This window comes from Arachis hypogaea, chromosome 16, assembly GCF_003086295.3.
Source record: "Arachis hypogaea cultivar Tifrunner chromosome 16, arahy.Tifrunner.gnm2.J5K5, whole genome shotgun sequence".
Classification (NCBI taxonomy): domain Eukaryota; kingdom Viridiplantae; phylum Streptophyta; class Magnoliopsida; order Fabales; family Fabaceae; genus Arachis; species Arachis hypogaea.
The window spans coordinates 35,071,860-35,092,236 of record NC_092051.1 but is presented as its reverse complement, the minus strand read 5'-3'; the positions used below and the strand labels follow the sequence as shown (position 1 = coordinate 35,092,236).

Below are 20,377 nucleotides of genomic sequence, written 5' to 3'. Positions count from 1 at the left end.
TGACATATGTGAGCTAACGTCACCTTCAAATTTGAACATATTTAAAAGTAGGTGCTTTCATTGAATGTAAGTATAAACTCCATAATTAATTGGTGCCAAGATCACTATCTTACATAAATAACACTTATCCTATTTATCATGTCTCAAGCTTATAGAGATTTTTGGAGTAGCTTTCACTGCAAGAAACAAATGCTGCAGAATTTGTATGAAGAATAAAAAGCTAGAACAAAAAATTGTAAAAAGAACTAGTATTACATTCAGTCAGAAAAAAAGAGATAATAACCAATTTGAATTGGTCGAATAACCAACTTATTCATTCGCTTAAGTAAGTGTGAGATTTGAATCGTACCGTGTGTATGCAACAATTTATTAATCAGTACTAAATCGTTAAATATAATTTAAATTTGAATGAATTAATTTTTGACATACTAAATTGAAAAATACCATGAAAACTAAAACAAATAAATAAATAACTACTACAGTGTCTATGATCCCTCCCACTTCGTCAATCATTTTTCATTTTCCCCTCTCATTTAATCATTTCCATCATTCCCACCAACAATATTACTTGGGTAGAAAAAGAAAGAGATTAATTATCAAAATATTTCTGACAAATACAAGCTCAATCTTATCTTATAAAAATACGGTAATAGTTAAAACAAAAAACTCGCCCCAAAAATTTCTGATAAAAGAAGCTCCTTGTTGGAACACTCGTTCTTGAATTGCTGATTATCAATATCAATATATAATTAATAATGCACTTTTGTTTTTTATAATATGAATATGAAACTAGAAACCATGCATGAAACATTTAAACTGAGGAGAAACATTAAATTCTTATATAGCATATGATTCGATATATTGTTTAGTGTTTACACTTATACAATACATTAAACACTGTTACAGAAACATTATTATACATTCAGATAGTGCACAAACATTATTACTCATATTGCATGCCCCTCAGAGTTCTCAAACACCTGTTGCCATCTCATGTTTTCTACTGACCCTGCATTACAGCAATATTTACAGTTAACTTAGAAAAAACAAGGAAACCAAACCATCAAAAAAAGAAATTTGATTATATATAAACATATCCATGTATAACTATTTTTTAGTTTATATTATATATATACATATACAGTACCAAGAAACGCTTCTTGACAAAGTCAACGAACTCTTGTGGATTTTCAGGTTTTGTCTGCTTATATGCGTTATTCTTGTTTACCTCCTGCAAAAAGAAAAAGAAGAGGAAAAAAAAGTTTGACCTGTTAGCTAAAAAAAAAAAAAAAAAAAAAAAAAAAAAAAAAAAATAATAATAATAATAATAATAATAATAATAATAATAATTTCTAACCGGATTAAAATGGCAGTTGGATTTACCTCAATCCATGTAGCTAGTTTAGGCCTTCCAGCAGTGATGTCATGCTTGTAAATCTCTGATGACACAAGTTGGAACCTCTCAACAAATGTGATATAGGCAATGTCCACCTGATGATTCATTATTAACATCATTCATCAAATATTTCAAAGCTTATCAAATTAATTTGTACATAAAAAAATTTGGTGAAGTATAGAATTAGATAAAGAGTGAAGAGTTTTACTAAATTTATAAAAAATGTGTACATAATTCATAGTACATAATAAAATTTTTTATGCCTTTTTTTTTACTAAAAAAAAACTTTACTTTTCACTAAGACTTCACTCTTTAGTGTAGCATTACCCAAAAATAATGCTGCTAGATAAAAAGGAACAATAATAGTAGTATTTGATTTGATTTGATTTTTTTTTCAAGTTTGATTCAATTTACCAAGCTAAATTCACCAAGGAAAAATGGGCCATCTTCATATTTACCAAGAGCATTCTCCAGGTAGTCATATGTAGCACCTAATTCAAATGAAAAATAATATAAAAATGTGTATCATAATGTTTGTCATCATTTTCTTATTCTAGTAATTCAGAAACACATATTGTTCTTATATTACTTGTTTGCGTTACAGGGTCGCCTTTGAATGATCCAAACATCTCTTTGGTAAAAATATCGACATACTTAATTAGCTGGTCACCAAATTCCTTCTTGGTAGGATCCTGAAATAATATATAATGTCTTATATTATTAGTATATTTTCTAACTTAAGAAAAAAGGTCATAGAATAGAAGGGATTTGATTTCTTACATTAGGATATAGAGATGGTCCTTCGAAATTGACATCTATGTATTTGATCAAGTCAATACTCTCTACCAAAATCTTGCCGTCATGTTCAAGAGATGGCACCTATACAATATAATTAGGAGCATCAATCAGATTAATCAGATAGTTTGGTCAATTTTACGTTATTGTTAGAATATATTTTTATGTAAAGTAGATCTTAATGTTGATACGTGCTATGTTAAGTAATTAAGTCAAACATGTCAAATGATGTTTCGGTTTTTAGTTTTCATATTTACAGAGAGACGTTTTAATATGAGTAGTTATCATATTGTAAATTGTTTCCCACGTACCTTGCCTTCTGGGTGGACCTTCTCTTTATACCAAGCAGGCTTGTTCTGAAGGTCAATAGGAACTAATTTGATCTTTTCTTGTAATCCCTAACCAAGTTTAAATGAGAAAGAGTAAAATAAATACTCAAATTTCAAATTACTATTAAAAATAAACATAACAAAATTACTTTTAGATTTTTTTTTGTTTTTTACAATATTCTTTGACTCTACAAATCAAAGACTAATCTGTTACATATTTAAATTTTGTTTAAGGATCTACTACTGAACAATAAATTACAAGTGAAATTTTAATCTTTTGGTACTTATTTAAAAAAATAAGTGAACTGACTACGTGCTCTCAACTCAAGTTGACTTAAATTACTTTTAGAATTTAATTTTAGTGCCATACAAATATATTTAATTAGGTATTGCCTGCTTCAGAAATGAACCAAATTTTCTTTTAAAATATTTTACGCTATCAAGGAATACATCAAAATGATAGTGATAAAAAGAGGTTAGCATGAAGAAATCATTAACAGAAAGCAAAGTAAACCTTGTAGTTCCTAGTGATCCATACACGCTGCGCAAAAGGGCATGAATAACTGATGTACAACCTGGTAGTTCCATCAAAGATAGGTGGTGGGTCTGAGGTTGCAGACAGAGTGGGAGGTCGAATTTCTTGCACACTTGTACAGAAAAAAGAACAATTCAATCTATCAGGATGAACAGGCACAGAAGTAACAAATTAAAGAGTACATGAAAAGGATTAAAGAGAATGAACATACGCTATTGTTGCCATTGGATCTACTGATTTTATGAAATGGTTATGATGATGGAGTGGGTGGAACGGAATAGGTTCTTATATCACTTTTTTAGAGTCGTCTTGTATGCGCCAGCAATGACGACGACTTGTTAAAAATATTAATTAATGGCTTAATGCTATTATTATTATTATTATTATTATTATTATTATTAGGAAAAGTTATACTTTAACCTGCTGCCAGAAAAAGAAATAAATATCTAACACCTGTGATATAGAGTCCAAATCGCAATTCATAAAAATATAAGCTTAGTTTTACAATGATTTTTGAATACGGATTTAATTTGTACAGAACGAAAAAAATTATATACAAACACTTGAAGATGATTATACTTTTTATTCCACTTATACATAAAATAAGTATTATCTGTTATGACAGCTAGTCAGTCAGCCATATACATTGGCAGGGCTGCTTTGTTTCCACTTTCATAGGCATTTGGCACCCGAGGAAATGTTATGCTTTTAAATATACTCTTTGTTTTTAAGTAATTAATCAATTAACTAACTTAGCTTAGTCAAATAATTAGCTAAGTCATCTACTTAAACAAGTGTAAGAGGATTCAATCACAGTTATGTAAGCAACAATTCATAAACTAGTCATTAAATAAGAGCTCATATTATATTGGATTAATCTTTAATTTGTCAGACAAAAAGATACTGAAAAACTAAAAAAGAAAAAGAAAAATTAGTTAACGCCTAACGAGTTCCTGGTCTTTTTCTTTTAGATAACACTTATTTTTCAGAAATTCCCATATAGCAGGGCTTGCCATCTTTTGAATATAATATGTCAAAAAATGCTATGCTAAACTTCTCGAAGGATTATCTTAATTGGTGCAAATGTTGACAAGTTCGGAGTGATTAGAAAAAAATATTAGTGATTAAAATATATTAAGTGTTGATTCCATATCATGCCACCTAATTCTAGCTGCAATTTACTGAGATTTTTTTTTCCCCCCTTCTTGGCCGCCTAGGAAGTAATTCTCCTTTGCAAATTCAGATTGTAATTGTCATAGTTTTTTGTTTTTTATTTTTTATCTTTATTTCTCATAGGAAATAAGATGAAAAGCTAACGATTGGTAAAATCCAGAATTTATTGAGTCAACCTCCAAGTTTTGGGAGGATAAGGGTTTCTTTTTGTTTTTCTCGAGATATATATGTTATGTTGAACTGATATTTCGTAAAAATCTCCAAAGAGATACCGGTGTCATTTCACACTGTACAAGAGTATAGTCAAATCTAACATCATATGATAAAAATGAATTTAGACAACTAGACTGGACTTTATTCAGACAGTGTAGCTTGTGAATTTTGACTTTACATTTTCTACATTTGGATACGTACAGGAAATACAGTTGCTTGACACTATCAATGAAAATTAGTTTGTTACCAAATTGAAGAGAATGGCGCTTTTACTCCACCATTTTCCTACATTGATCACTACTACTCTCCGTTACATTGATAGCTGAATACAACCCCCCGGCCCAAAAAAAAAACAATTACCACAAGATATACAAATTTCAAAATTAATACCATAATTAAGCAAATGTTTCTTTCGCATATCTGTTTCCAGTTTCCAATCAACAACGGGTAAATTTATAGGACATACACGAACACATACTTCACAAAGCAATACATTTATCAAATTCAAAATGGATTCGACCGCGAAATCGTTCTGATGTAATTAATTTTTCATAAAGATATTGAATAGTTACAAGTAAATGATTTGCGTGGGATAAGATAATTATGAAACTTTGACCAATGTATCTTGCAGCTTGGATTGTTTGTTGACCATAATTCATGAACCCAATTACCATAAAGAACATATCGTGAATATCTATGAAATAGTTTTTTTGTTTCTTTCTCTTGTTTGCCACAAGTTACAAATCTAGAGGATCCATATTTTACCGTGAAAATAGTTGAAACGAAGTTGTTAATAATAGATTGCTGAGAGAAATAGGTAAAAGAAATTTCCACCCAAGATTTCAAAAAAACAAAAAGAAAAGAAAAAAAAGAAAGATTTCATTTAATTTGAAAGGTTAGTGGAGGTTTATTTCCCCATCTTTTATATATAAACATTAAACAATATACAACTATAAATCATGGAGCATGAAACCATTAAAAATGATTCACATGGACACATGATTTTGGAATGGAAAAGCTCTATCCTTCGTCTCAGTTCAGAAATCAAAACCAGATTCCAGCCAAAGACAATGGTGAAAAACAGGAGGCATTTCCCACTATTTCAATGTTATGCTCTAGCTTTTGGACATTTGCTTAAGCCATAGAACAGGATAATTGTGTATAGCTCAACCCACCTGTGTTGAATTCACTTTGTAAGTTTGTCGGATTTCTTTGCCAGACTCGATATCACCCCGATGGTAAGACTTGAGGCTACAAAACCAAGAGATGCCTCTGTTGAGACATGGATACCTGCAAGGAGTAAAACATGTAAAATATAAGAACAGTGGATAATGATTAAATTGACAATTAATTCATCAAGGATCAGGGCACCAACCAAAGTAGTCCAAGATCATCTTACACCCGATGAATCCCAAAACGACAGCAATGGAAGACTGAGAAGACCAAAATCGGATGTCAATGAAAAGGACGGATAACAATAACGTTGTACACAGTTAAATCAAATGATATGCAATATAAACGGCAGAAAGTTATGCAGAAACCATGGTACCTGAAGAGAGCAAGTCAACATTTACCTGTAAGTACTCGAGCTCGGACATACCCTCAGAAATTATCGTGTAAAGCGACCTTAAGCCTAAATTGAGAAATGTTTCTTATTTAGTTATTGCTAAACTTGTAAAGAAGAGCAAAAGATTTAACTGAAACAAATACAAGAATATAACAAGTGAGTTCATTTATGAAACAATATGTAATCCCACTTCTTAGGAACAGATGCAAGCATACAAATGAACTCAATGTAATCCACAAACAAACAGAAACAAGCAGCCTTTCTAAAACCAGGTATATAATGCATTATAGTCCTTGAAGGGAAAGAGATCCCAGTTCCAAAATATATAAGAAATCAAATTTCGATATTTATTAGTACATCACAATTCACAAGAAAACACAAGCAAGAAAACTAACCCAAAATTGCAAAAAGATTAGATGTAAAAATTATGAAAGGATCCCGTGTTACACCAAAAACTGCAGGTATTGAGTCAACCTTCAAAAAGAAAATAAACAAGAAAAAGTCAGTCAACATTCTCTTGCCAAAGTAACCGGAAAGTCCACAGAAATCAGAGAGATGCAAAAAACCTACTGCAAATGCAATGTCACTGAGCTCAATAACTGCTATGGTAAGAAGCAAAGGTGTGGCCTGCCCAAAATGTTTGACCCTGTTAGAAATCAAGTTGAGAATAATTTAGTACAAAAAGTCTGTTTAATTTTGTCCTGAAAGCAACAAATGCTAATTCCAAAAAGGTTTGAATGCATTTGTGCTGTCAACTCAGAAAGGTAAGCTTCAAAGTAGTCATTGAAGTTACATTCGAGCCTTGTAGTGGTCCTTCAAATTAATAATTACTTATATTTATCCCTAAAGTTGCACTCCGAGACCCAGAGTCGTCCTTCAAGCAATTTCCGTCAACAAGTGTTATCGAAAAGCTGATGTGGACTCGTTTCTGACACGTTGGCAAGATAACAGGTAGCTGATGTGGAGGACGAAACTTTTCTTTGGCAATTTAGTCCCTGGACCAATTTTAAAAACCTTAATCCCCAAATTTGCTTCAGACCTTCTCTTCTTAGCTGTTCTTCACTAGGAGAAAGAATGATGACGATGATGCAGCCTTCCTCTATCAATGGCATCCAGCCTGATGGGATGATGCCTAGGTAACTAACCAGGTTTCAATTTCAATTTCAATTCCAATTCCACTTTTCGATTCATCAATTCTTCAATCTGATTTCTGTAACTGCCAGTGACACTTCCTTTGGAGTAGCGCACGATGCATTCAACACTTTCTTCAGCGAGACAAGATCCGGCAAGCACATTCCTCATGCTGTCTTCATCGATCTGGAGCCAACCATCATCGACGGGGTCAGAGCCGGCCCTACCGCCAGCTCTTCCACCCAGAGCAGCTTATCTCCGGCAAGGAGGACACCACAAACAACTTCGCCACGGGACACTACACCGTCAGCAAGGAGACCATCAGCAAGGAGATCGTCAACCTCTGCCTTGATCACGTTCGCAAGCTCGCAAACAACTGCACCAGCCTCCAGGCCTTCCTCGTTTTCAACACCGGTAGCGGTATTGGCTCCGACCTCGGTTCCCTCCTCCTTGAGCGCCTCTCCGTCGATTATGGCAAGAAGTCCAAGCTCGGCTTCACCATCTACCCTTCCCGTCAGGTATAACTTGAAGATTTATTGTTCAAGAATTTACCTCAAGTGTTCTATTCCCTAATCGCTACTTTGGGGTTTGCTTTGCCTGAAATTAACAATGTTGTTCCCCCCTTTCTAATTTCTGATTTCAGGTTTGGACAGCTGTTGTAGAGCCATACAATAGTGTTCTTTCCAGTCATTCTGTCCTCGAGCACACTGATGTTGCTGTGCTCTTTGGACAATGAAGCCATCTATGATATTTGCGGGAGGGCCCTTGATATCTCAGAGCAACGCCATTAAAGAGTAACAAGGAGAAGAAAAGGTATCTGATTTTGTTTTGGGAGGAAGAGAAAATGTTGAATTAGGGAAGGGTTAATGTACTTACACAAATGAAACGACATCCTCCAGCACAATTTAGGCGCCAAACCAAATACAACGTCGTTTAGGCTTGCCAGCGTGTCGGAAACCTGTCTACATCAGCTTTCCGATGGCGTTTCATTGACGGAAATTGCCTTAAGGACAACTCTTGAGTCCCGGAGTGCAGCTTCAAGGATGAATATAGGTAACTATTAACTTGAGGGACTACTATGAGGCTCGAGTATAATTTTAGGAACCACTTTGAGGCTTAACTTGTCAAAAGATGACAAATGATTTAGCAGATGCAATCAGGAATTAATTCAAATTTGAAACTAAAGTTAATCAATAACTTACTTTCCACATCCCATCCTGATTTGTTATGAACTTATTTCCATCATAATATGCTGCAATAATTTTATACAAGACATAACAGATATAATTACTAAGTACAAGTTAAAGAAACTCAATGCAAAAGATTACATGCCAGGTGAAATCTGTATAAGCCGACAATATATTTTGTCCATTAACATTCATACATAACCTACTTGGCTGTAATTCCTGTTTATACAATCAACCAATCAGAAAAAGAACATTGGATTCACCAAATAAACCACTTCAGTGCTGCCTATATTGGAGAACAGTATAAAATACCTAACAACTTAATCTAAGTGACGTAAAGGGTACAATATGGCTATACCCAAAGCACATCATACAACATTTATGTGGTTGTAGGATATAGAGTTTGCAGTAGAAGTTCAGGAAAATGTATCACAATTATTGTTTGCATATGCCAGAGAAATTAGTTCCTACATGGACTGACAGACAACTCTTTTTCTTTTTCTTTTTTTTTTTTTTCGGTTTTTTTGTTTTTGTTTTTTCTTTGGGAGGGGAGGTGGGTGGTAATTTCAGGTTCCTAAAAATCTTTGCCATAAACTTTGGTTCAGCTATTTATACTCGAATATGAATCCTTTAAGCATAATTTAGATTTCAACTGATTGAGCCCAGGCATTCAATTATATTCTTCCGTGACCTTCTTCCGCATAGTATGAACCAAAAGCGACTACAAAATACCCAAGCAATCAGCAAGAAAATCACCAAGAAAGTAAGAATCAAGGTTATATAACATTACTTGTTACAGGGATAAATTTCTGGCATGTCTTCACCACAAAGTTATTTGATAAGTCAGACTCATCTTCTTCACTTGCAAATAGCTATTCATAGAATAAGAAACATGTTGTCATTAAAGCCACAAAATTGCGCATTCTGCACCAAGAGCCATAAACTTTCAATAAAACGTTAACATGAATCTTCACCTTAAACGATGAATAAATCAATATTGCTGCCAAAAGAAGGTTAACTGCCTCAAACCTCTAAAACAACACAACAATAGAAGACAATAAAGGCGTAAGTCTTATAATGATACAAAAAATTACATGCATAAAATATACAAAGAAATCTATGCATCATGAAACAAACCTGAAGGGTGGCAGTTCCAAGAACTATTAATGTTAGACGAAAGAAAACAGCACCAGCAATACCATATGAAAGTACACGGCTCTGTAAGTTCAATAAGGAATCACAAATGAAAAACCATGGTCCAGTTTTCTAAACTCAGCCTCATCCAATTGTCAAAACCATGTTTACAAAATTTTAGCACCAAAAGCTACAATTTAAGCATGATTTAACCATGGCCAGTAGGTTTTCACATCACCTGATACATAACTGGCACTTTAAAGTATTTGAATATCAAAACAAAGACAAAGAGATTATCAACAGAAAGACTCTGCTCCAACATGTATCTGGAAAAAAGTGCACAAGAAGGCAGAGATCATCATCACAGTCAGCACAGTGAAAGCGAGGCAGAAAGCTTTAAACAGTTACATTCTTTTTCTTAATGTGATGTTAAATGCAAAAAAAAATATATGCTGACATTCCAAACACCAAATTATTTGAATTTAGGCATTGGAACCATGCTATAAGCATAGTTACATGAATTCACCAATTAGATAGCATACTACGTACCAATTTGCACATAACACGTACCAATTCATCTGTGTATCGAAATTTGAATGTCATGTATATTTTTCACATAAAATATTTTACATATGGCATACTGCATATGGAGCGTATTGTGTTCCATGTAACTATGGCTGTAACACTATAATTTAAAGTATAAGTTAAGGTGTTAAGTTAAAAGCTGCAAATGACATCAACAACTATTGAATCATTGCATCCCGTGATGAAACTGCAAACTAAACATATTGCTTAAATATTACTCTACAGTATATAAATACGTGAGTTGGACTTATTTGAAGATTCCTGCATGGTATTAAACTGGAATGCTAAGAATTAGAATTCAATCAAAGAGTTGAATTTTTTTTCATTGTTTTGAAACCACTAAAAATGAATGATTTAAATTTCTTTGAGAATTCCAATTCTTATCTTTCCTACATTCCAGATCAATTCTCACACTCCTAAAACTTAATAGATCAAATATCAAAAATATCTATTTATAATTAATAAAATAACTTTGTCAAAAATAAAATCGTAAAAGAAGAAAATTTTGTTTATATACAAATTATCCTAAACTAAAAAATTTAATTCTATCTTATTAATATATTAAAATCATTCTAAATTATGGAATTGAGTTTTATATAAAAATAAATTGTTTTCTTAAAAAAATAGAATTCTTTTATCGTATTAAATGGTTTTCAAACAAGCTCTGAAAGAAACCCTTGAAATTGGATTCGAATGCTTACCCAGCGAAAAACTCAGAAGCTTTGCCAATACCGTCCTTAAAACCCAAACCAATACCAAACGCCACAGCCGTGCAAACCTACATAAGAAAAAAGAATCAAAATAGGAAACGATAACGAAACGCAAAGAAAATGGAAGATGATAAAATGATAGAATAACGAGTGCAGGGAATCGCACACACCCAAAAGGCAACGGTTCTAACAGAGGAAGCGTAATCTTGGTGGTGCAGTTGTGGAGGCGTATCTAAGTTGGTGACGTCATGACGCGGTTGCGGAGTGGTGCTCTTACGTCCTGCTTCCGGAGGGCCAGGCGGTTTGGAGCAAGAAATCGCAAATTGGTGGCGGCGGTTGTACGAAGCGACGAGAGAGAGAGAGGGAAAGCACTTGGAAGGTGGAGCAGGTGGCAGTGAAGCCTTCACCCTAAACCTTAACGTTAACGTTGTGTCGCCGTTAGCATAGTGGTAATAGTTAACGGGATTCTGAATAACAGAAGCCGTTCCCATGTTTAGTTCTGAACTGGAATTGGGAGTGAGTGATGGAAATGAAACGAAGGAGGTGTGGTTAACACTTGACACTTAAACAGTTAACACACTTCAGAGTTCACAAATCACATTCACCAGCGTCTTCTCTCTTTGCCTACCACGCATTCCCTCTCCTAGTAGCCAGTAGGCCCCTCTTATGATTCGTATTCATGGTTAAGTTTGAGTATGGGCAAGGAAATATCCAAAGTGGGATACTTTAATTAAAATTTCTTTGAATTTAAGTTCAGAAATAACAAAACACATTCTCTCTAATGTGGCTAATGTTTTTAGAAATGAAAGAAAAAATTGTGTGTAATTCAATATCATAGTTAATTAGTGTGTTTTATATGAATTTATTTTTTTTAATTTTATATAATAAATCAGATTTCATAGTTTATAAATTAGAGGGTTTAATTTGTGGTGAAATAAAAAACTTTTTATGTTGAAATACAAATTAAAGAGTTCAATTAGCATGTTTAAAAGATTTTTCAATACTAAAATACAAATATAAGGATCAGAAATAAAAGATCAAATTTATCCCTCAAATTTGCATGTTAAAAAAAAAATTTAAAACCACAAATCTAACTTTTACATGGTTAGAAAACACCACTGGTACAACAACATTAAAATTAAAAAGTGCTCTAATATAGCTACAAATTCTATAGTTCTAAAAATCAAATCGGACTGGCCAGTTTAACTGGAAACCGGTCACTTAGTCGATCCGAATAAATTTATAAACGGTCAGACAAAAAATCGATTAAAAAATCGGTCGAATCGGTGGTTAATTGATGAACCGACAGAATCGTCTGGTTTTTTAGAGATTTCCAGTTCGACAATAACCCTCCAGCGGCGTCGTTTTGTCCTCTACGAAGTGAACCCTAAATCAATCCCCGTGCGTTAACCCATCTTCTTCACAAACCCATCACTCCTCTCTTCTTCTCTGAGAACCATAGAAGCCACGAATCGAGCAGCCACCGCATCCCGCAGCCCGCAGCCCCCGCGTCCCGCAGCTACCGCAGCGACAGGTTTGACCACCACAGCCCCACCGCGGCGTTGTCATCGCCGAGCTCGCCTTCTCTGTGTTCGCCGGTATCGCCTCCTCTGTCGTCGCCGTTGCTCGCCTTCCTCCTCGCCGTCGGTAAGTGATACTCTATTCGCAGTTTCGCACTTTGCAGCCATCTCCTCGGCGTCTGCTTGCTGGCTTAGGGTTTAGCAGTTGATTTTGATAATAATTGTTGTTTGTTAGTAGTTCATTTGCTGATTAGCTGGATTTTCTGAGGTTATTGTTTGCTGGAAATTATTTGTTATTTCTGATTTTCTGATCATGATTTTTTTTGCTGAGGTTATTGATATGGTCGTCATTTATACGAGCTATAACTCGGCCTCATGACCGTTATTGGCAGTAACCATAACTCGTCATTTTCCGTTATTACTCGGATTTTATGAGCTATAACTCGGTGACATCAATACTCTTATCATAACCGACGTCTCAAACGGCATAATAAGATCGGTTAAAAAGCTAATCATCTCATAAACCGACAATTTATCACCTAAAATATAACGGACGAAGAATTCTCTATAAAAGAAAGGTAAAGCATTTCTTTGATTTCAAGTTCTGAACTTAACGCTATACTGACTTAAGCATTGGAGTGCCTTTACAGGTACACTCCCCCCTTTTTCATTGCTCGTACTCTCATACAACACGGAGAAAAGCTCGGATTCAAGAGTTGGACGTTCAGCCTCCGAGTATATTGCTCGGCGGATACTGGGTAGTTAAAACCGATCTATTTCATAGACAAGATCAATTGGCGCCCACCGTGGGGCCGAGGAAATCACACTTTTTCTTTTGGTCTCATCACCTCCATTCACACCCATGGCTAACGCACCACCTCCTTCACTATCCGAACTCATGCAAATGGTGGCTGATCTACAACAAGCCAATCAACGAATGGCCGACGAGAATCAAATAATGGCTGCCCAAATCGCTGAAATAAATCATGCTCGGATTGAGCACAACGATACTCGCCGCCAGCAACCAGAAGATGAGGAACATCAATCCCAACCCTCTTATGTCTCGGAGACTGTCCGAGCCGAAGAACCTCAACTTGAAGATGGGAAGGAAGAGGTCGACGACCTTGTAGGACCCTTCACAGAAGAAGTAATGAACTTCGAGTTACCAAAGAGGTTCACTTTGCTGCTTACCCTCACACCTTATGATGGACTCGAAGACCCAAGGAAGTTTCTTAAGAAGTTCCGATCAATAATGATCGTCAATGGTGCATCAGATACAGTTTTATGTCGTTGTTTTCCAAATTATTTAGACGGCCCTGCACTTGATTGGTTGTGTGCTTTGCCTGCAGGTTCCATTTCTCGGTTTCAACAGCTGGCGAAGTTATTCGAAAAACATTTTGCCGGGTCCGCAATTTACTTGCACGACTCCGATTACTTGAATACTATCAAGCAAGGACCGAACGAAAGCTTGAAGAACTACATGACCCGCTTCACCAAGGTCACAATCAGTATACCTGACCTCCACCCCGAGGTTCACCTACACGCACTCAAAAGTGGACTTCGACCCGGAAAGTTCCAGGAAACAATCGCAGTAGCCAAGCCAAAGACTCTTGCAGAATTTCGCGAGAAAGCAAAAGGACAAATTGATATTGAAGAGCTCAGACAAGCTCGGAGAACAGACAAGTCACACTTCCGAGAAGACGAAAAGAGCTCGGGTAGTAAGAAAAATTTTAAACTAACGCCTCGATTTGATTCTTATACGCATTTCAATACCAAGAGAGAAGACATAATTAAAGAGATCTTGAACTCAAAGCTGATCAAACCACCAAGGAAAGCCGGCACCTATCAAGATGCAAAGAATATAGACAAATCCAAGTACTATGCTTTCCACCAGAAGCACGGCCACAACACTGATGACTGTGTAGTTTCCAAGGACCTTTTAGAACGGTTGGCAAGGCAGGGACACCTCGACAAATATATTGGGGGTCACATCCAAAAGCGCGCCCCCCTTCCTCAACAAACGATTCCCCCGAACAACCAAACCGAGGAAAAGATAAGGGACCTTCAAGCAACTACGAAAGACCCCGAGGTATAATAAATTGCATTTCAGGAGGATACGCTAGTGGCGGATCCACGAATTCGGCAAGGAAAAGGACGTTCCGAGCAATATGCTCGGTACACGGACCACAACAAGATGCTGAAATGACTTGTCAAAAACCAGAAGTTACCTTCACATACGCCGACTTCAACTCCAACATACAAAATTTGGATGACCCTGTGGTAATTACTCTTCAGCTAGGGGATTTATTGGTAAGGAAAGTACTCTTGGACCGCGGGAGCAGTGCCGACGTTCTGTTCTATTCCACATTTCAAAAAATGAAGCTCAGCGACAACATACTACAGTCAACAGGAGGAGACTTGGTCGGATTTTCAGGAGAACGGGTTCCAATAATCGGTTCAGTGTGGTTACAAACCACACTGGGTGAGCATCCTCTTTCAAAAACTAATGATATTCAATATTTAGTAGTTGATTGCTTCAGTCCTTATAACCTTATCCTCGGCCGACCTTTTTTGAACAAGTTCGGCGCAATTGTTTCCACAGTTCATCTGTGTGTTAAGTTTCCCCTGCAGGACGATAAAGTCGTAACAATCCACGGAGATCATAAAGAAGCACGGCAATGTTACAACATCAGCATGAAATTTCAAAATCGTCCAAAGCAACAAGTCAACAATGTCGACCTCAAGCAAAACGGCCACCCACTTGCCGACCTTGACCCAAGAGCCGATTTTCTCGAGCGCCCAAAACCTTCCGACGATCTACAAAAAATATATTTTAATAATGACCCTAACAAATTTACTTATGTAGGTACCTCAATCAACACATCAGAATTACAGGCCATCAGGACCTTTTTGCAAAATCAATCCGACCTTTTTGCATGGACACCTTCAGACATGCCCGGCATCGACCCACAAATCATCAGTCATAAGCTAGCAATAAACTCGGCAGTCCAACCAGTACAATAGAAGAAAAGGAAACTCGGCGAGGAGAAAAAAAGAGCCTCACTAGAGGAAACCCAAAAGCTCATCAACGCAGAATTTATCAAAGAAATCAGATTTACTACCTGGCTAGCCAACGTCGTAATGGTAAGAAAACAAAACGGTAAGTGGCGCATGTGCGTCGACTTCACTGACTTAAATAAAGCATGCCCTAAGGATTCTTACCCTTTACCATCCATAGACTCTTTAGTAGATAACGCGTCAGGTTATGCTACATTAAGTTTTATGGACGCGTACTCAGGGTATAACCAAATCCTCATGCACCCCTCCGATCAAAATAAAACGGCATTCATTACTGATTTCGGTAACTATTGTTATAAAGTTATGCCATTTGGATTAAAGAACGCAGGTGCAACTTACCAACGTCTTATGGACAAGGTCTTCGCCAAACAGATCGGCAGAAACATTGAAGTCTATGTCGACGATATGGTCGCCAAAACACAAATCGGAAATAGTCACGTCAACGACCTTACAGAAATATTCGGCCAAATTCGCCACTACAACATGCGCCTCAATCTCGAGAAATGTGCATTCGCCGTTCAAGGGGGTAAGTTTTTAGGTTTTCTACTAACACGCAGGGGAATAGAGGCAAATCCAGACAAATGCCGAGCAGTTCTGGACATGGCCAGCCCAAGAACGGTCAAAGAAGTTCAGCGCCTCACAGGAAGACTTGCAGCGCTCTCCAGATTTGTTCCCTGCCTAGCTTCAACATCAATCCCTTTTTTCCAAACAATAAAAAAGAAAAACAAATTTCATTGGAACGACGATTGTGAGAGAGCTTTTTCAAAATTAAAAACAACTTTCTCACAACCACCGATTCTGTAAAAGCCCCTACAAGGGGAAGATTTATTTCTATACTTATCTGTTTCTGATTGGGCAATAAGCTCGGTTCTTGTCACAGAGAGAGACAAAATTCAGCATCCAATATATTTTGTGAGTAAAACACTCCAGCATGCCGAGCTCAATTATCCGAGGATAGAAAAACTCGCATTAGCCCTGATATTCTCGGCACGGCGACTCCGACTTTATGTCCAAAGCTACGCCATTCATGTCAGAACAGATCACCCATTAAGGCAAGTGTTATACAAACCAGAAATTGCAGGAAGACTCATAAAATGGGCAGTCGAATTATCTGAATTCGACATCAGGTATGAACCCAGGGGACCGATTAAGTCCCAATTCTTGGCTGATTTCATTGCCGAACTTACAGTACCTTCAGAAGAAGACCATACAAAGCAATGGACTTTGTACGTAGACGGCTCCTCTAATAATGGGGGCTGCGGAGCAGGAATACGCCTGGAGGCCGAAGATGGCTTCATACTGGAACATTCTTTACGTCTAGATTTCAAAGCCAGCAACAACCAATCCGAATATGAAGCACTAGTCGCCGGGCTCTGACTTTGTCTGGATCTCCAAATATCGGCGATAAAGGTATACTGCGACTCTTTATTGATAGTGCAATAGGTAAACGACCTTTTTCAGGTCAAGGATCCTCTTCTATCTAAATATCTATTTTTAGTTAAAAAGTTAACTTCAAAATTTTCCAAATTTGAAATACAACACATCCCAGAACAAAACCATAGGGCTGATATTCTATCTAAGATCGGTAGTACACAATCCGAGTTATCTACATTGCATCAATTTACCCTTACATATCCAAGTGTTACTCTAACAAATGTGCTAAGTGTTACACAGGAAAAAGATTGGAGGAACAACTTTATACAATATTTGCAAACAGGTAATATACCAAAAGGAGTGGACAATGTCAAAAAATTTCGAAGACAAGCATCTTCCTTCACAATACTCAACGGAACATTGTACAGACGAGGATACACTCGTCCATTACTAAAGTGTCTCAACAAGCCCGAAGCAGACATAGCACTAGCAGAGGCACATGAGGGAATCTGCGGAACACACACAGGTGCACGAAGTTTAGCATCAAAGGTCCTTCGAGCCGTTTTCTTCTGGCCGACTTTAAACCAGGATAGCCAACAAAAGATCCGAACATGTAACAACTGCCAAAAACATGCACCACTAATACACATTCCGGCCGAGCAACTACATCACTCTGATATCAGCTGGCCCTTCAACCAATGGGGTTTAGACATACTCGGTCCGTTTTCGACGGCACCGGGTCAGGTAAAATTCCTCGTCGTAGGAATCGATTATTTCTCAAAGTGGGTGGAAGCCCAACCTCTAGCGAGAATAACGTCCCAACAAATGATTTCTTTCGGAAAAACATTATTTGTCCTTTTGGAATACCTAACCATATCATTACTGACAATGGCCGCCAGTTTTCCGATCAGAAATTTCAATCTTTTTTGCAGAATCTTAAAATCAGACAACATTTCGCTTCAGTAGAGCATCCTCAAACAAATGGACTAGCTGAGGCGGCAAATAAGGTCATCCTACATGCACTTAAGAAAAAGCTAGATGACGCCAAAGGCCTCTGGGCCGAGCTAATACCCGAAGTCCTCTGGGGGTATAACACAACTCCACAGTCATCAACAAGAGAAACACCATTTCGGCTGGTATACGGCTCTGAAGCAATGATACCACTGGAGATCTCCCAGAGCTCCATCAGAACTTACCTCGGCAATCAGGAGGAAGCTCGGAGATCCGAGCTCGATATCATCGAAGAAGTAAGAGACATCGCCACATTAAGGCAACGCGCAGCACAGCAAGCATTAGCTCGCCAATACAACAAATCGGTTAAAAGCATATCATTTATGAAAGGAGACTTAGTACTTCGTAAAACAGAAACTGCTCGAAAACCACCCTCACATGGAAAGCTCGCAGCAAACTGGGACGGTCCATATCGAATATCAGAAGTACTTGGCAATGGAGCATACAAACTCGAATCAATAGATGGTAAAGTACTACCCAATACCTAGAATGTATCTTCCCTAAAGAAGTTCTATAGTTAAAAGTCAGGGACAGGCTAGTACTCTTTTTCCTACTACCAAGTTTTTGTCCCAAAGGGTTTTGCTTGGAGAGGTTTTAACGAGGCTAGCCTACCTGCAAATTTGTATTCAAAAGAAATACGAATTTATAATCAAAACTATCTCATTCTATTCAATCATGTGATCTATCTTTTTCATCACTATCCATTATCAATATAGCTCGAAAAATGACAATACTCGTCTAAATTCACAACCTGCCACTACTCGGCAGTCTTCTCAAACAGAAATGAAATATCCTCATAATCATTTCCTCTCAATCAACAAAGAGCTTTTTCCTAAAAGGAAAGCACTACCATTCAAAAACATTCAAATCGGTAACACAATCCAAAAAATAAACACCAAAGTTCCAATAAGCTATCCATTACAAAATAAAACAAAATATCAAACAAACTACACATTATCCACCTGATATTCAACATCACCATCATCTTCGACCATCTTGCCATCACGAACGACTTTCCCAGGTTCCATCCCGGACAGATCAGCTTCTGGTGCCAAAAACTTCGCCTGTAACAAAGCCCTTTCAAACCCCTCAACAAAAGAATCCAAAATTTCATCAACTTTTTTCTTCTCCACCTTTTTCAATTGGGCAGTCACCTCAATTAGACGAGCTTGTATGCTCGCCAAATCACTTTCTTTTTTCTTCAAATCCTCCACATCCTTAGCATAACTATCTTTCGTCTCCTTCAATAACTTCTCGGTCTCAGTTAACCGTGCCTGAAGCTCGGCAGCAGCACTTTTACTCTTAATCAACTCTTTCTTCAAAACAGAAACCTCTCCTTTTTTCGTAGCAACTCTCTTATACTTCAACTCTTGGCTACGCCCAAGACTCGCAAGGCGCAGACCAACAACCTAGAAAAAACATTAAGCGAAGTCTGTAAGGCTTCAAAAGAAAAGAAAACAACAATAAAGTGAACACGGTCGCTAATTACCTGCATATACTGCCCAATCGCCATGTCTCCAACCTCCTTTGCAAAAGAAACATCAGCGGACGATTGACAATACTCGTCCACCACAGCCATATAGGGATACTCTTTTCCCCAAACAGAAAATGCCTCACTTTGTTTAGAAATTTCGTGAAGCCTTTTTTGATTACCCATAAAAGCCTGTATTTCCTCCAGAGGAACCCCTAATTCCTTTTCGTCGGAATCATTGGACAACTCAACAAGATCGGACTTCCTCTTCTTTCTCGCAATCATCTTTCTCCGACCTTGACGAGGCTGAGTAACTTCACCAGTCCCAGCAATTTTCTCAGCATTAGAAGACAAAACCTCCCCAGATTCTTATTTTTGAAACGTGTCCTCAGGGACGCAGCTGAAACACCGGGATACTTACCACCTGCAAAACACAGATAACATCAGATATATGACGAGAAGAAGTAAACACATTAGCAACAACCCTATAACTCACCCAAATATTTTAAAACAGCATCCTTATCCTCTTCCCACTTCAGAAGCTCATACATTGAAATCAGGTCTCCCCGACCAATATTTTCAACAAGAAACTCAATCAAACAAACATTTCTCGGAGAAATAACTTCAGGTCCGAGTATATTCTGAGGTTCCGAGCACCAATACAATGGGAACTTCTCAGCCAGATTTTCATCTACGAAAAAAGGAAAATCTTTTTCCAGCCCCCTAACCTTGAAATACATCTCTTTAAAATCTTTGAAAGAAGATTTGTATAACATGAAAATACCAAATCAAGGGGTGCTATTAAAATTTATCCAACCACCTTTCCACACCCCTTGGCTTGAAACAATGAAAAGAACAGGTCAACAGCCGGAACCTCCTCCAGAAATTCCATTAGAATCTCAAAAGAACGAAGGAACGCCCACCCATTTGGATGAAGCTGCGAACGGAGCACAGTTTAACTATCTCAAAACCTAACATTCGAAGTCTGTAAAGGGTAACCTAACTCTCAGCTCTTCAAGAACACAACTGTGCATGTAGAAGAACTTAAAGCCTCTACCCCGGTGATAAACCCTATCATTAGCACTACATGGCAGTAACTCGACTCCAACTCCAGAATTCTGCCTCACTACCTTACTAACATCCACTTCCTTAACAGCAGCCTCATCAC

The 20,377-nt window shown here is 37.1% G+C and overlaps 2 protein-coding genes across 3 annotated transcripts; both read right to left on the bottom strand.

Annotated features, from left to right (window-relative positions):
• Positions 1-817: 817 nt before the first annotated feature.
• Positions 818-3,517, bottom strand: LOC112759014 (glutathione S-transferase L3). The gene is made up of 9 exons (XM_025807822.3): positions 3,267-3,517; positions 3,035-3,167; positions 2,503-2,589; positions 2,177-2,275; positions 1,986-2,088; positions 1,811-1,887; positions 1,384-1,491; positions 1,148-1,231; positions 818-1,009 (listed from the first exon to the last, which is right to left on the bottom strand). Exons 1-9 carry the CDS (start codon positions 3,278-3,280, stop codon positions 1,001-1,003), a joined length of 714 nt encoding a protein of 237 aa, XP_025663607.1. The 5' UTR covers positions 3,281-3,517; the 3' UTR covers positions 818-1,000.
• Positions 3,518-5,305: 1,788 nt separating this feature from the next.
• Positions 5,306-11,482, bottom strand: LOC112759013 (thylakoid membrane protein TERC, chloroplastic). 2 transcript variants are annotated; one of them, XM_072220211.1, is made up of 12 exons: positions 10,926-11,482; positions 10,747-10,823; positions 9,699-9,786; positions 9,464-9,544; positions 9,301-9,357; positions 9,117-9,198; positions 8,342-8,391; positions 6,579-6,635; positions 6,404-6,482; positions 5,991-6,074; positions 5,817-5,874; positions 5,306-5,731 (listed from the first exon to the last, which is right to left on the bottom strand). In XM_072220211.1, exons 1-11 carry the CDS (start codon positions 11,244-11,246, stop codon positions 5,837-5,839), a joined length of 1,014 nt encoding a protein of 337 aa, XP_072076312.1. In that variant the 5' UTR covers positions 11,247-11,482; the 3' UTR covers positions 5,306-5,731; positions 5,817-5,836. The 2 variants fall into 2 exon arrangements, with proteins under 2 accessions (XP_072076312.1, XP_025663606.1); XM_025807821.3 differs by having other exon boundaries at positions 6,016-6,074.
• Between the last annotated feature and the right edge of the window lie 8,895 nt (positions 11,483-20,377).